Source organism: Lithobates pipiens, unplaced genomic scaffold (assembly GCF_037356315.1).
Source record: "Lithobates pipiens isolate NorthernLeopardFrog02 unplaced genomic scaffold, aLitPip1_a1.2 Scaffold_18, whole genome shotgun sequence".
Lineage (NCBI taxonomy): Eukaryota > Metazoa > Chordata > Amphibia > Anura > Ranidae > Lithobates > Lithobates pipiens.
The window spans coordinates 401,004,544-401,021,346 of NW_027507758.1; the positions used below are offsets into that span (position 1 = coordinate 401,004,544).

Consider the following 16,803-nt stretch of genomic DNA (forward strand, 5'->3'; position numbering starts at 1 on the left):
AAATAAGTGAAAAAAGATTTTTGTAGATATCAGTCCAGTGATTATGTGCAAAAGAATTCAATACTAACAAGTGATTGTCCACAAAAACATGCACAAATAACTTTAAACTTGCAAAAAATAAAGTCCATGCAGAAAATGTAGAAGTGATTTCCAAAAGTGACAATCCACTGCAAACTTCAGTGCCTATTATGTGATACACATTAATATATATATCCATTGGTACTGTATAGATCCTAATTATTGATATTTATGGTGATTTATTAATATAATATTTTATATAATTCTTCAATATATATATATATATTTTTATATACATAGTATTTCATACAATATATTTATTTAGTCAGATGTCATTAATTTATTATATATCTTATTAACACCATGGAGATATTTTTCTTTTCACATAGTTGCTGCTATTATATCTAGAGGAGGCTATAGACTATGTGTTTAATCATTATTTTGTATATTTTTTCTTTGATTTTGACTTTCATGTTCCTTTCTCGATATAGTTCTAATATTTGAAGAAGCATTTCTAAATTTAACCACTAGATGCCGCTCTCCTTATAAGCCAGTATATATTACGGCTTAGATTTAATATATATCTATTTTATATATTAACCAATTGATCAAATGTATAAGGGCATTTGTAGTCTTAATTGCTTATTTCTGTGATGTATTGAGCATTTATTATACACTGATTGAGAATAAATAAGATTCTGCGGAAGCGCCGTCGTCTTTAGTTGCTATGGCGACGGCGCTCACTGCATATAAACTCCGATGACACCAACTTCCTGTTACCCTTTGAAAAAGTCACGAGGTGTGACGCAACGCGTCAGGGAAGGAGTTTGGTGTCAGACATACTACTTCCGGTTACGGCCGAAACCGGAAGTCTGCGTCTGCTGTGTGTTTTCCTGTGTTCTTTCATGTAAGTGCGGATTTTTTATTTAATAAAATTGCTATTAGTTACTACACATGAAAGCCCCCTTTGTCTTCTTCCATTCCATACCTACTGGATACCTTGGAGCAATTGGGAGAATATTAACTGCTTATACACAGTGATATACAGTGATGCACTAACAGCGGTAGAATACTGAGGCTGGATGGATAAAGAGCCAGCAGCATTTCTGATTATCTACAGCGCCTATTTGCCATTTATTGGCGGTGAGAGGCTGGGGGAAATAGGTGGTGCACATAATAGGCACTGAAGTTTGCAGTGGATTGTCACTTTTGGAAATCACTTCTACATTTTCTGCATGGACTTTATTTTTTGCAAGTTTAAAGTTATTTGTGCATGTTTTTGTGGACAATCACTTGTTAGTATTGAATTCTTTTGCACATAATCACTGGACTGATATCTACAAAAATCTTTTTTCACTTATTTTCAAATTTTAATTTTGAATTTTTATTCATTTGGATTATTTATGCAGACTCATATTTATTGCACTGTATATGTTTTATTCGTAATTTCACCATTTATATTGTAGTGGGATAGCATCTCATTTGCACCTTAGTCCTATTTTTGACATTACATATTTATTTATTTTCATGTATTTCTAGGTAGCGCCGCATTTATTTATTTAATTTTTATTCACATACTTTTGGTGCTGAGATCACCGTTTTGTGCTGGCTGCTTCCTGTATATGTATTTTTATTCATTTAGTCCTTTAGTTAACCACTAGGTGGAGCGCATTAGCATTTCTTTATACATTTAAAACTGAACATACTTTTAAAGGGTGCCATGACTGAAAAAAAGGTTGAGACACACAGGCCAAAACTGCTATATCTGTAAACAGGAACGTAATGATCTCACTTGTCTTCAACACCAGTTGCTCCCAGCAGCTCCAGGTCTTTCTCAATGAGATTGAATACATCAGCCAGGCGCTCCTCCCTGTGCTGTAGTGCAGTCCGAGCTTCATGAAGCTGCTGATCAATATCCTGGTATTCTTCTGCTGTGAACCTCCTGAAGGCTACACATAATGTCCGCAGTCCTTTCTGGTTCAAAGATAAGTATTTAAAGCAACATTAACAATAAACATTTAAAACTAACCAAGTGTGCACATAATAGAGCAATAGCAAGTAATATATCATAAATCCCACTGTAACTGCTACAGTATACTAAAGTGAATCTGACCTAACCTTAAAGCTGAACACTAGACATACATATTAGGCACAAATTATTGCAGTCTCTAATCTAGATTACACTGTAATATGTATTTTATTAAAGTGCCACTAAACTCAGGACCCTGAATTCATTATATCTGGTCTCCCACAGTACACAGAACATGGGAATGAAATTTTAAGAAATATAAACTGCTTAATACCTTTTTTCATGAGCAGTTAGTATTATAACTTTTATGAGTGTCTGGTTAAAGTTTGCAGGAGGATTTTTCATTCTCCCACAATTGAGCAATGAGAATGCAGGATCCCTGACCCTCTGACTGGGCAGTGCCGATTGGCCCTGTGCTGATCACATGCACTCTCCCAAGAAGAACAAAACTCTTTTTCTAGCAATACACGGCAAATTGAGCATGTGCAGCCTGTTCCCTGGCTCTGTAAATATTAGGTTATATTTTGGAGTCAGTGGAAGGAGATGAGACAGGATCAAACAGCCTTTTTACACAATGCTGATTATCCTCTTAGGTTCCACACTGAGTATAACAAGCATGCTTTCCTGCATATACAGACTGATTTTTACTGCTGTGGGTTTAGTAACACTTTAAAATGCAAGCAATGTCAGTACCCGAGTCTGACCTAGTACAAGACTCCTGCGATCACTGTGCAACAACAGAGCAGAGACTAGGAGAGGGAGGAGTAGCAGAAATATTTATGTTGCAGTGCAGGGAACAAGCTGATGAGGGGGGGCAGAATGACAGATGAGCTCATCAGTGTGCTGCTTCTCCTTCAATGTACACTCACAGGCTGCAGAAGGAGAAAGAGCGGTAGACATTTACCACTTCAATACAGGGCACTTATACCCCCTTCCTGCCCAGGCCAATTTTCAGCTTTCAGGGCTGTCGCTTTTTGAATGAAAATTTCAGGGCCATGCAACACTGTACCCAAACTTTTTATCATTTTGTTCACACAACTAGAGCTTTCCTTCAGTGAAATTTAATTACCACTGGGTATTTTATTTTTTGCTAAAAAAAAAACGAAAAAATACTGAAAATTTTAAATACATTTTTTTTTAAACGCGTTTTCTTTGTTTATAACATTTTGCAAATAAATAATTGTTCTTCATAAATTTAGCCCAAAATGTATTTGGCTAGATTTCTTTGGTGAAAATAACCCTAATCAGTGTATATTATTTAGTCTGTGGACTCTATAACTGTCCTACAAACTATAGTATATATATATCTGAAAATTATTCAATCCTGATTTACTGATGGCCCATCTCATTTCTGAAGGCCTGAAAATGCCAGGACAGTACAAATATCCCCCAAAATTCAATATTTCACATCGGTCCCTACCCACAAGGTGCCCACAATCCAAGGTCCCCATTCATGTGCTAGGGCCAATTTTGGACAGAAGCCAATTAACCTACCAGCATGTCTTTGGAGTGTGGGAGGAAACCCACACAGGCACAGGGAGAACATGCAAACTCCACGCAGGTAGTGTTGTGGTTGGGATTCAAACCAGCGGCCCTTTTTACTGCTAGGCGAGAGTGCCAACTACTACACCACTGTACCTCTGAATGTTACCATAGTAACATTGTACTACTCTGGGGAAGTTTTTTTTTTTTTTTTTTTTACACATTATGTTTGCTTATAGAAATAAAGAAGTAAAATAAATTGCTATAAGCAAACATTTTACTGAATGAAACTGAGTTTCTTTTGTTGTGATTAGCTGGGATTGGCCAGAGCTAATCACATGGAACAGCTAGCAACATAATTGTACGCACTGGATGGCATGAAAAGGAAGCCATCCATTGTGTACAACTGTCATGTGACCTGCTGTGATTGGTCACGGTGGTCACATGGTGCCCGGCAGCAAGCCGGTACTCTGATCAGTTATCGGCAATGTCCAGTGGACATGGCAAGTGACAGATTGCAAGTAATGATCAGTGTGTGAATACTTATACACTACTATATGTAAAAACACTCAATCTGAACTTGAGCACTAAATACGTGAAATAGGAACAGCTGCTACCAATACAAGTGACCTCAAACCACTAAAAAGGGGTAAATGGCGCGCTTATTACTTCCAACATCAAAACAAACCATACCATTCCAAATGATAACAATAAATATAGTGAAATGATCCACCAATAGCTACACCATGCAAAAAATGTCCAGCCAAGGCAATTAACAATATTCAGGGGTTTCCACAAAGCCGAGTAAATATATGTGCAGTTATCAGATGAATAATCCTTCCAAATAGCAGCAGAGAAGTTGTTCACAGTTCAAATAAAAAAAAAAAAAAAAATCAACAAAAGGGTTATTGCACACTTAAGACTTTGTGGCCGCTCACATGAAAGTTTTGATCATAAAGACCCCTTACAGAGGCATTTTTGTGCTAAAAATAGCAAGTGAAAACTGCCTCTTCTGCAGCCCCAGTGTGAGGAAGTCACATGACCGGTGATGTCCAGACCGATTCCCAGAAGTGCTGTAAGGAGGCGATACCATTTTGTTATGACGCGCTTTTCAAGTTTGTCTAATGTGAGCAGTTGGATTTTTTTAGCTCAATAAATCAATACACTTTTTAGCAGGATTGCGCTATGATTATCCTTTTTTCCCCTTGATTTGCAAAAGGCTCTCTTGGGAGATAAGTGTTCAGAACTAAAAGCCAAATAGGAAAACACTTGAGCCAGAGATCTGGACCACGCTGGGGAGCAGTACTACATATTGGAGAAGATTCTTTCATGGTTGTCATGTGTTTATGTGCAGGCGCCATTTGACCATTATGGTCAAAACCTTGAGGTGAGCGGCCATTTCTCCTGCAAGTGTGGATTAACCCCTTTGTGTGTTTTCTATCAATTTGAACTGTGAACAATTTATCTGCTGCCATTTGGAAGGATTATTCATCTGATTATTGCACATATATATATTGCTTACTCAACTTTGTGGAAACCATTGAATATTGTTAAGTTCCTTGCCAACAGCCTTACCTGGACATTTTTTGCATGGTGTATCTATCGGTGGATTTCTTTTATGTAATATATTTTTACCCCCTTTTTTCCACATACATATATTTATTTATTTTTACTATCTTTATTGGTCTCATTTGGAATAGTATGGTTTGTTTTGATGTTGGAAGTCATTTGAATAAGCACACCATTTACTCCTTTATTCTCTGATAGATTGCACCGTTGCATAGCCCCGTGATCGGTGTTTTATGACAGGACATCATATGACACCCAGTCAGGATCTTAAAGTCACCGCCCAGCTGTCATTGTGTTATAGGCTGGGCGGGAAGGTCTTAAAAACCAGGGTCCCTGTTTGGACAGGGGTATGCTGTGTGGCAGGACTGTGTTCTCAGCACTGGAAAGGCGGAAACACATGCTTTTGGCAGGTAAAGCAGCTGTCATATAAGAGGGGCAATCATGTGAAGCCAGGACTTAATTTTACAGGTATAAAAAGGGATGATAGCGTGGAGGTACTACACATAGTAGTAAGTAGCAAGTGTGTCCTATTACTGATAGGCGGCATACATGATGCAGGGCAGTCCAGAGGCCGTTAATCAAGATAGCAGACAACAGTGTTTATGCGTGCATAGAGTGCGGTGGCGACGTTTCTTGTGAAGTGAACAAAAGTGTAAAATCCGTGGGTATCTACAGAAGACTTCAAAGCACAGTACGGTGATGAGAGACTCAGCCTCAGTAAGACATTTATTTGAACGGTATAAACGCTTCACAGTTGCACTGCATTGAAGGAGCATTTTGACAGGGGAGGCCAGGATTTTCTGGATTGCATCATTACATGTGATGAAACCTGGCACATCATTTCATTCTGGAATCAAAATGAGCATCAAAGCATGCCAACTCACCACCACCAAAAACATTTCACACAATTGTGTCTGCAGGTGATGGCAATTTTTTTATGGGACAAACGTGCCCTTATTTATGTGGATCTTCTACCCCCGTGCTGCCACTATCAACAGTGGATATTACTGCAGTGTTCTGAGTGATGTGTCTGCAGAAAAAACAGCCTGGTTTGATCAAGTCCTGTTTCTCCAGAACAACGCACAAGCTCATACTGCTCACCGCACATTACAGCAACTTGGCTGGGAGGTACTGCCACATCCCCCTTTCAGACCAGACCTCGCTCTGATTTCCAGCATTTCAGCACTGATGGCAAAGTAAAGCAGGCTGTTCTAGGATGGTTCAGACGTCCCGACGAATCTTTCTATGTCGAAGCTTTCCAGGCATAAGTTAAAAGCTGGGACAAGTGTATACATGTAACAGGGGAGTATGTCGAAAAAATGCAGTTTACACTCCTTGAAATTTGTTCTTCTATTATATAAAACGCAAAAGTCAGTTTTCCTTGAACACATCTCATACATTTCATCTGGCTATTTGTCTGGAGTTCAGCTTTAATCAAGACCAACAAGAAGGGTTGCACAGATACCACTTTTGTAAGACCAAGTACCGATACTTTGTTCGCCTAAGTACTCACTGATACTTTTTTTAATGTCATGTGACAGTGGCACTATAATGCAGCAATGATGGGCACTGATAGGTGAAACTGATGAGGTGTGGACTGTGTCAGTAGTTTATTTTTTACAATTTTCTTTTTTTACATTTATATTTTATATTTGTTCCTGCTCATTCATAAACTGAAGCATCGTAAACAGTTTACAATGCTCAGTTAAGAATGGACAAAGTCAGTGATACTAGTGTGCATTAGAAAAAAGGAACTGGAAAATTATAGATTTACTGTCTCCTTCCTCTGCTCTCCATACTGACAGATCCAGGCCAAGGAGGGACTGGAGACAGACCCGGAGAGGCAAGGAAAACACAGGGGACAATCGATGTAGCGGTGGGGACAGTTACGAGCACCAATCTCCCCGACAGCTGTGGGAGGGAGAGAAGTGGCTGTCAGAAAAGTTATACAAGGAGATCGTTGATTGTAACTGCCCCCCACCACCACACCGATCATCTGTTAGGCTGCGCCCCCCTCCCCCTGCTACACAGAGGACACCGGGTGTACTGGCCTGCAGACAGGTATCGGGTCAAGAGCAGAATGGGGTGGGTGAGAGATATAGGGCCGATAACCCTATAGTATAAGATACTAGAACAGGGAAGCCTGGTTTCGAAATCCCCCTCACAGAGGGTCTACCATTTGTTTCTTATTTATAGAGCCTATTACATCCCCAAAAAATGTTTAAATTTGGTAGGAAGTCTAATGATGAATGCCCTAGATGTAAGGCGACAGGAGATCTTATCCATATGGTGTGGAAATGTCCAAAGTTATTTAGATATTGGATAGAATTAGTGGAGAGGATAAATAAAATCTTTAAGACTACATTGAAACCCGAGGCCAAGATTTGCCTTCTAGGAAGCCTTGAGGAAGGTAGAATCTTGTCTCTTACAAAGGTATCAGTGTTGAGATGTTTGTACCAGGCGAGGAGATTAATAGCGCAGAATTGGCAGGCCAAGACCCCCCCCCCCCCTCTCTGATGCTATGGACCAAGTCTATTAACTCTATGATATGGACATGAGGCAAAATAACTAAGTTTATAGGCTTATGGAGCCCCTGGCTGAGTGAGATGGGCTGTTCATAGAGTGATAATGTAATAAAAAGAAAAGAATTAAAAAAAAAAAAAAAAAGGTATCGGGTCAAGCATCAGAGCATGTACTCGTGCAACTCTACCAACTAGTATTAAAACTCAGGTCTCCTGCCTTGCCAGATGGGGCTGTCTCGCAGGACTGTGTATTCTCAGGACTTGTAAGGTAGAGATACAAATACTTTGGCAGGTAAAATGGCTCTGTTACTTGCATTGCATTTGTGTATTTTGCCATTTGCCTGGAATTTAGCTTCAAAGCAGTAAAAGTGTTCAAGGGAAATTTTTGGTGCTCGCGAGTGCCTGCCCGTGTCTGCTCCATGGGAGCTATTTGGATCCTAGACCCTGACACCCTTTGATTTATGTGTATGTTGAGAGTTTGTTTTAAAAAAAATTAAAATAAAAAACTTCCTAAGATGTACAAATTTGCAGCATCTAAAACCACTGCATGGGTTTTATAAACAGTTTTTTTGTTGTTGTTATTAACAGACGATTATTATTTTTGAATGTTAATTAACTGTAGGTCAATTTAGATAGCTTTGTAAACTGCATCTTTAATTTTGTGCATTTTAAATTAATTCAGACTAAAAACAGAACTTACCAAAGCAAACTCATCTACATGCAGTCTTGTTCTCTCTATCTCCCCACTTTTGGCATTTGGAAGAATAGCAGACTCTGCCCCTTTGGTAAAAAGAAATTTGTCCCCTAAACAAAACCAAAAAAAAAAAAAAAAAAAAAAAAAAAAAAAAAAAAAAGCATTTAGTGGTTAAGTTTTATACAAATTGTGAACATGTCAATAGTGTGAAATCACATGCAAGTCTGCAACCTTAGCTATAGAAAGAAAGCACGCATCCACTAGTGAACAAATAGTGATCCAAAATAAATCAATAGATTGTCATAAAATGATAATAAAGTTTCATATAACAACAAAATATGACAATAACAAACACAAACACCACATGTATCAGCCAGCTAGTCAGAGCTGTGGCTGTTTGAAAGTTTTATCTACATACGTCTTCTTGGATGTGTTACTATTTTTAAAAAAAAAATCTTGGAATTCTACACCATGAAGCCTCTTTCTTTTATCCTCTGATGCCGGAGATTACTTAGGAATACTTGAGAAAGGACGATTTGTTTCTCTGAGATCTACACTTAACCAGATAGCCCGCTGTATTGGAAAAGGATCGTTCCCCTGGGGAATCTTAGGAGGATATTATCTTCGCTGGCAGGCTTTTGTTTGAGTGAGTTTGATCTCTATAACCTGAGATCCAACGGTTCTGGTAGGCATCGTCGATTGATGAACAAGAGCACCGGATGAATATATTGCGTCTTTTTTCACCTTGCCCTTATGGACTTTGTGTTGTCAATCATATGAACATTAATAGCATTTTATAGCAATCTATTGATTTATCATTTATTTTTATTACTAGTGGATGCGTGCTTTCTTTCTATAGCTATGCATTTTTAGCTGAGTATTCAGGCAATTTCAGCAGCAGCAACTCCCTCACCTAAGTTTCTAAGAAACATGTCAACAGTATTGTTTGGGTTAGCGAAAATATTTCTTTTTACACATACAAGTCTGGAATCTTACCAGAGGGACTCTGTACAATGACACTCATGCGTCGACGATTTGCATCAAACTCCAGAACATGAAGAAGCTTGTACCTTGATTAAAAAAAATGGAGACCAGTTACACGTCTATTGTATATCATGTTACAGGCCAAAAAAAAAAACGCAAGGACTTACAGCTGATTTTTTTTTCCACTATAGTTCATAAAGTGGAACTTTATGTGAAAAGTAAAAATAGGCAAACAGGCAGGATTTTTAATGTGGAATAGGCATGTTTTGCACACGCAGTTCACTGTAGAAATTTGGCAATGCCGAAACTGACAACTCCTGCACATGTGTGGGAGTGACATAATAGCCCAGCCAATGAAAGTGGCTGGAGATCTTTACACGGAAGTCATTTGCTCAACGATGCCAGCGGCTGGCAGGAGAGCTCCAGGACGCTGCATCCCTGGACGTGTATAGTTCCACTTTAAAATAAAATAAGCAAATATCTAAATATACAGTTGAAATACATATATGTTCACTGTTTTATCTACTGCGGGATCTTCTACTTTATGCCCCTCCAAATAGGTGATGTACCAATTCCTTAGCTCAGCAATTATGTTTCCTGGTTTAGTTTGGTGGCTTCCTATATCAGCTCTCTGGCTTCAGCCAAATCAATAGAGAATTATTCAGCAATGTCATTGTCACCTCAGTTCAATGAGTAGGAAGCTAGCCTAGGAATCAATAATGCTATACAAGGAAGTGGCAGAGCTATTGTCCGTACTTTAAGCAGTATAACACCAGATGAAACGACAAATCTTTAAGCAGGTTAAAACATTGAAAATCAGTATTTGAACTGTGTGAAATAAGGAGAATCATCCCATAGTTCATATCAGTAATAGTCCCCTATCCTTTGTGCCAGTGGGAGTGGGAATAATGCCCCAAGCCCGTAATAAAGGGCTCTAGTTTGGAGACCACTAAACTAAAGGCTATAATCTGCTGTTTCAGAACAAATATCAGTATTTGCCACCCTTTGGCCATTTAAATGTTAAATGTTTTTTTATACAAACAAATAAAAAATTGATGCTTTTTATGAGCTTTTGATTTTTGCTGCAATTTCCTAACAGGTGCTCATCCCCATCTTACATGTTACATAGTTACATAGTAGGTGAGGCTGAAAAAAAAAAAAAAAAGACAAGTCCATCCTATGTGTGTGATTATATGTCAGTATTACATTGTATATCCCTGTATGTTGTGGTTGTACAGGTGCTTATCTAATAGTTTTTAGAAACTAATCGATGCCCCCAGCAGAGACCACCACCTGCGGAAGTGAATTCCACATCCTTGCCACTCTTACATTAAAGAACCCTCTACGTAGTTTAAGGTTATATCCAATTTCTTCTCATTTTAATGAGTGGCCACAAACATGTGTATACGAGTCCTTATTTGTGGACCATTCATAGTTCAATCAGACTCGAGGATTATTTGACCTTAGTGATTGGTAGTTTGTGCTTTAAGTGTAAAAGTTGGAGCCGACTCCCACTCTTAGTGAATGGCCGTACCAACTTAAAGGGGTTGTAAAGCTTTGTGTTTTTTCACCTTAACACATCCTATGCATTAAGGTGAAAAAACACCTTGCACTCTCTGCCACCCCTCCCCCCCCCCCCCCGAGCACCCGTTTTACTTATCTGAGCCCTGAATCTCGATCCTGCGTTGCTTTCCCCCAGATCCTGTGGGCTCTTCATTGGATGATTGATAGCAGCGCAGCCATTGGCTCCTGTTACTGTCAATCAAATCAATGACATTGACAATTATCAATGACTGGGGAGCGGGCCGAGTGATGCACTCGGTAGCTATGACCGCCGACTGTATCACATGGGAGCGCGCCCGCGAGCTAACCCCCTTGGCAGAGTGCTTCCCAGAGGGGGGTTAGCTCTTGCAGGGAGGAGCCGAGACAGCCACCGAGGGACCCCAGAAGATGAGGATCGAGGCAACACTGTGCAAAACGAACTGCACAGTGGAGGTAAGTATGACATGTTTGTTATTTAAAATAAATAAATAAATAACCTATACAACCCCTTTAATTATAAAATCTGAATGGAGCCTCATTGTTCTCGGGTTACTGCACCAATTTCACTTTCTGGAAACATGGATTAGGACAAGAAAAGAAAGTGACTGCATAGGGTCATATGCATAGGGGAGCTGGAATAAAAAAAAAAAAAAGTGTACAAAAAAGGTGAACTTACCCTTTAACCACTTCTTGCCCAGGCCAATTCTGACATTTCTCTCCTACATGTAAAATTCCTAATTTTTTTGCTAGAAAATTACATAGAACCCCCAAACATTATATATGTTTTTTTAGGAAAGACCCTAGAGAATACAATGGTGCTCATTGCAACTTTTTATCTCGCACGGTATTTGCTATTTTTCTAATTTTTCATGCTTTAAAAAAAAAAAAAAAAAAAAACAGTAAAGTTAGCCCAATTTTTTTGCATATTGTAAAAGAGGAGGATACGCTGAGTAAATAGATACCCAACATGTCACACTTCAAAATTGCACGTGCTCATGGAATGGCGCCAAACTTTGGTATTTAAAAATCCCCCATAGGCGACGCTTAAATGTTTTTTACTGGTTACATATTTTGGGTTACAGAGGAGGTCTAGGGCTAGAATTATTGCTCTCGCTCTAACGTTCGTGGCAATACCTCACGTGTGGTTTGAACACCGTTTTCATATGTGGGCGGGACTTACGTATGCGTTCGCTTCTGTGTGCGAGCTCACGGGGACAGGGGCGCTTTAAATTTTTTTTTTTTTTTTTTTTTAGTTTTACACTTAAAAAAAAATAAAATAAAAAATTGATGACTTTTATTCCTATTACAAGACCCCATATCTCACCTCTAGGCTGGGAAGAATAAAAAAAAAACAAAAAAAAACAAAAAAACGATCCTGGCTTCCTAGCCAAATCAGCGCCGTTAATTTGAATACAGAGGCGTGACATCATAACATCGCGCCCGGCCTCTGAACGATCACAGAGACTCTGGGGACGATCTGGTCCGCCGGAACTCTTTATGGTAACTTGCTGGGGCCGGCGGATCCTGTGACCGACTCACCAATGGAAACGGTGAGTCGGTACAAGCACCGGAGGGCGGCGGGAGGGGACGCCGCTATGATCGTTCTTATGGTGCAGGGAATCGCCGGCTGAAAACGGCAATATCTGAATGATGTCTGTGGCCTCAGGCATCATTTAGATATAACCACTGAAAGCCCATGACGTCAATAGACGTAGTATGGGCGCCAAGTGGTTAATGCATTGTATGCATTAAGATTTAAAAAAAAACCCTTCTGTGTGTAGCAGCCTGCCCAGTACCACCCCCCCCCCCATTACCTACCTGAGCCCCTTCTCTCTCCAGCCATGTGTCCACGATCCTCTCAGCCATCCAGGACACTCCTGATTGGCTGAGAGAGATGAGTGGCGCAATTGGACAGAGGGGGTGGGGCCAGGTCTGTGAATGGATACACGGAGCTCTGACATGGCTTGGGTGCCCCCTGTAGCAAGCTTCTGGCTGAGGGGCACTCAAAGGAGGGAGGGGCCAGAAGCAGTAAAGAGGAACCCGAGAAGAGGAGGATCCAGGCTGCTCTGTGCAAAACCAACTGCACAGAGGAAGTATACTTTTTTTACTTTTTTTTTTAAATAACAAAGAGCTTTTACAATCACTTTAAAGCAGAATTAAACCCTCCTATCCTTAAGACTGCTTTCACACCGAGGAGTCGGTGGTAAAGTGCCGCTATTTTTAGCAGCGCTTTGCTGTAGTTTTTGCAGAGTTTTTTTGGCCGCTAGCGGTAGCTGAAAAAGGGTTAAAACCACCCGCAAATCGCAGCTGCACTGTATCACCAGTTTGGTGGTGCCGCCCATTCATTTCAATGGGCAGGAGTGGTGTATACACCGCTCCAAAGATGCTGCTTGCAGGAGTTTTTTTTTTAAATGTCCTGCCAGCACATGGCCTCAGGGTGAAAGCCTGAGGGCTTTCACACGGAGACTGCAGGGGAGGTGCTTTACAGGCACTATTTTTAGCCCAAAAGCGCCTGAAAATGTCTCAGTGTGAAAGGGGTCTTACAGATAAGGAAGCTGCTTCTGTTTGATCCGCAACTGCCATGGTGCTGCACATGTGACCAATTAGGACATCAGTCATTTGATGGTTTGACAGTTTGGTTGAGGACACAATCAAATCAAACTGTATTTAAAAAATTGGTAAATTGATGGGTTTAGTTCTGCTTTATGATTTACAGTGGGGGCTTTGCGATTTAGCCAAATTGCAACCTCCGGAAAGAAATAAGCCTGGGTTCACACATGTGCGGTGCAAATTGAAGCTCAGGTTTCCCTGCAAAGAGAAAACTCAGTTGTTCAGCGTTTCATGTCAGTTTTTTTTTATCAGTATCAGCTCAGGATTGCATCAGTATTTTATCCTGTTCACAACGGAACACATCTGAATCAGATGCGTGCGTGCCCATAGAAGATAATGGGCCTGAATTTGCACCTGAGCCGGACCGTACTGCCTAGAAAACACACAAGTTTTTTGTGCAATGCGGAGTGCGAATGCACCACAGATATGTGAACCGGCCTCATTAAAATCAATGTATTTTGAAATGTCCTGCGAATTGGATACGCATCTAATTTGCACAGGCGTGAACGGGGCCTAACAGAAGCAATGCTGGAGGCAATTTTTAGAACACACTAAATATTGGTAGAATATATGTTCCTTGCTAAAGAACATTAAAGTGATTGTAAAAGCTTTGTTTTGTTTTTTCTTTAAAATAACAAGCATGTTATTTTAAAGAACCCTTTGTGCAAGTGTTTTGCACAGAGAGGCCCCAATCCTCCTTTTCTGGGGTCCCCAGGCGGCGCTCCTGGCTCCTCCTCCACATCGAGTACCCCCATGGAGAGCTGCATTCCATGGGGGCACTCAAGCGGGCGTACTCCCGAGTTCTGCTGCTGAGTCCATTGACACAGACAGCAGGACTCGGGCTCCGCCCCCCAGATCACTGGATTTGATCGACAGCAGCCTGAGCCAATGGCTATCTATCCTTGAGGAACCAAGACAGCTTCTGGAGCTGCTGGGCTCGTTTGACGCTGAAAAAGATTGGGTTCAGGTAGGTAAAAGGGGGGCTCTGGGGGGAGAGAAGAGACAGTTGCACCACAAAAGGTTTTTCACCTTAATGCATTCTAAAAACCACAAGACTTTACAACTTCTTTAAGTTATGGGGAAAGTTCTGCTTTTATGAGGGATTTTCTATATACACCCCTCTGTGGGGAAATTATACTCTTTCGGAGGTCGCTAATTTGGGAAACCTGGAACAACAGGAATCCAAAGGCATTAGATACAACTATCAGCTTTTTAAAGATAATGTTTGAAATCCTTTCAACAATTACAAAATGAGTCCACTCTAGAACTAGTTTCTTTCAATATCTCCAAGTTCGACACGCTACACATGCTCAACAGAAGCGGAGTTGCCTTAGATTATATATACAGTTATTTAGAGTGCTTAAAGAGGAGTTCTGCTCCCTCACAAAAAATGTAAAAGTCAGCAGCTACAAATACTGACGACTTTAAATATTAGAACACTTTCCTGTCCAAGGTTCCCGCAATGTCGGGCATCCCAGCTTATTTTCGAATCATCTCTCGGGTGCTGATGCTTCCGCCGTCATTCTGGTTAAGAGAAACCGGCAATGAAGACATTCGGCTTCACAGCCGGTTGACCACCTAGCATGCGCGAAGCCTGCTGCACTTTCTTACGGGCCCGGCAGCGGAAGGAGGAGGGGGACTGAACTTGCAAGGGATGGCACCGTGGCATTGTCTCCCGGAAGTGGGGACGAGAACCGGTCAAAAACAGGTACCCGTTTCTCCCCCCAGCAAGGTGCCAAAGGGGACCGGGGGGGCGGGTGGAGCAGATAAGCAAAGGTTCCACTTTTGGGTGGAACTGCACTTTAATGCATCTTCTAAAAGGGGTAACCTGCCATATATACATTTAAAGATGCTTGAGTCTCAAATATCTTTGGCCCCCTTCTCGTGTAAAAGGTAAATGGGAACAGGACATGGGTCCTATAACTAAAGATCAATGGAAATATATTCCGAATATGACCCGAATACATCTTTACCCACCTTGAGTGGGATGACAGTGTTAAACATACACTTGCCGCCCACTTTATTAGGTACACTTAATATCACTTAAATCTCCTTTCTTCCCCATTCTGATGCTTCATTTGAACTTCAGCAAGTCGTCTGGATCATGTCTAGATGCCTAAATGCACAGAGTTTCTGCCACGTGATTGGCTGATTAGCAATTTGTGTTACCAAGCAATTGAACAGGTGCACCTAATAAAGTGACCAGTGAGTATCACATAGAACATGTAGGACACCTAAGTGGTTATATAAAATTGGATTTAGGCTGGGTTCACACTGCAGCGGTTTATGAGATCGGATGCGATTCGCACCGCACTGCAGTGCAAATCACATGTGATCTCTGTGCGATGCGAGTTCAGTCATACAGATAGTATGGCTGAATTTGCATCGCATCCGGCCCAAACTCGCACAGGACCCTTTTTTTGGTCCGCAGCAGAATCGGATCGCATGGGTGTTCACACCATGCGATCCGATTCCTGTCCAAGTTTGCAGATCACACTGCGATATGCGAACTGATCTGGGGGTGTCATTAACGTTTCACTGACACTCCCAGCAGTTTGCATAGGGCAGTGTGAACTGCTGCCGGCAGACATGCGATGCGGGAACCCGCAGCGGATTCGCAGCGTTCCCGCATCGCTGCAGTGTGAACCCAGCCTTAGAGATTCCCTTCTGTCCTGGATATCGTCAAGATCCAGGTGATCCGATTCACATTGTGGCAAACTATTCAGATATTGGCAAGGAATAGTGGGTATGAAAAACATATACAATATTCAAAATTCCCTCTGTCTGACTCAGCTGTGTTTTGGGGGGAGCAGTTTTTTGGCATTAACTGCAGTGTTAGCCTGTTTATGGCAAGGAAATTAGTGGCTAGGAAGTGGTTCTCATCTGTACCCCCAACAGTATACAATTGGATTAAGGAGGTGAATGTCTCTCTCTCTGGGGAAAAATTGCTGTATCATCAAAAAAAAATACCCTAATACATTTGAAAACATATTTGCATGGCTAAAAGTACCTCAAGCGAACCCTGCTGAGATAGGTTACTATGGTAATATATTCATATATCTACTTCCTATGTTCTTTTTAAGTGAGGAATATTTATGCCCAAACGTATATAAAGGGCTCATACTGCCCAACAAGGGACAGAGTAGGTTTGGATTGGTGGTTTATCCCCTCTGTTTTTCTTTGAATACTGTACATTACAGCCCCTTTGTTTTTTGCTATGATTATGTTTGTCAGATGGTTTTGAAACGTGTATTTTTTCCCTTTTTTGTTGTCTGAGATGTGTCTTATGCATCTTTATATAAGGAAAAAAACAACAACAAAAACAAAACAAAACTGTAGTTAGCAGTTTGCCT

General features: G+C 40.7%; 1 protein-coding gene across 8 annotated transcripts in view; it reads right to left on the reverse strand.

The window, feature by feature from the left end:
• Positions 1 to 16,803, reverse strand: part of ATP11B (ATPase phospholipid transporting 11B (putative)) — a 219,162-nt gene that overhangs the window by 99,311 nt on the left and 103,048 nt on the right. For all 8 annotated transcript variants that reach the window (XM_077487902.1, XM_077487898.1, XM_077487901.1 and 5 more), the window contains exons 16-18: positions 9,311 to 9,384; positions 8,321 to 8,424; positions 1,811 to 1,992 (exon numbers count right to left, since the gene is read on the reverse strand). In XM_077487902.1, the coding sequence (XP_077344028.1) occupies positions 1,811 to 1,992; positions 8,321 to 8,424; positions 9,311 to 9,384 (360 nt within the window). The remainder of the gene's footprint in view (positions 1 to 1,810; positions 1,993 to 8,320; positions 8,425 to 9,310; positions 9,385 to 16,803) is intronic.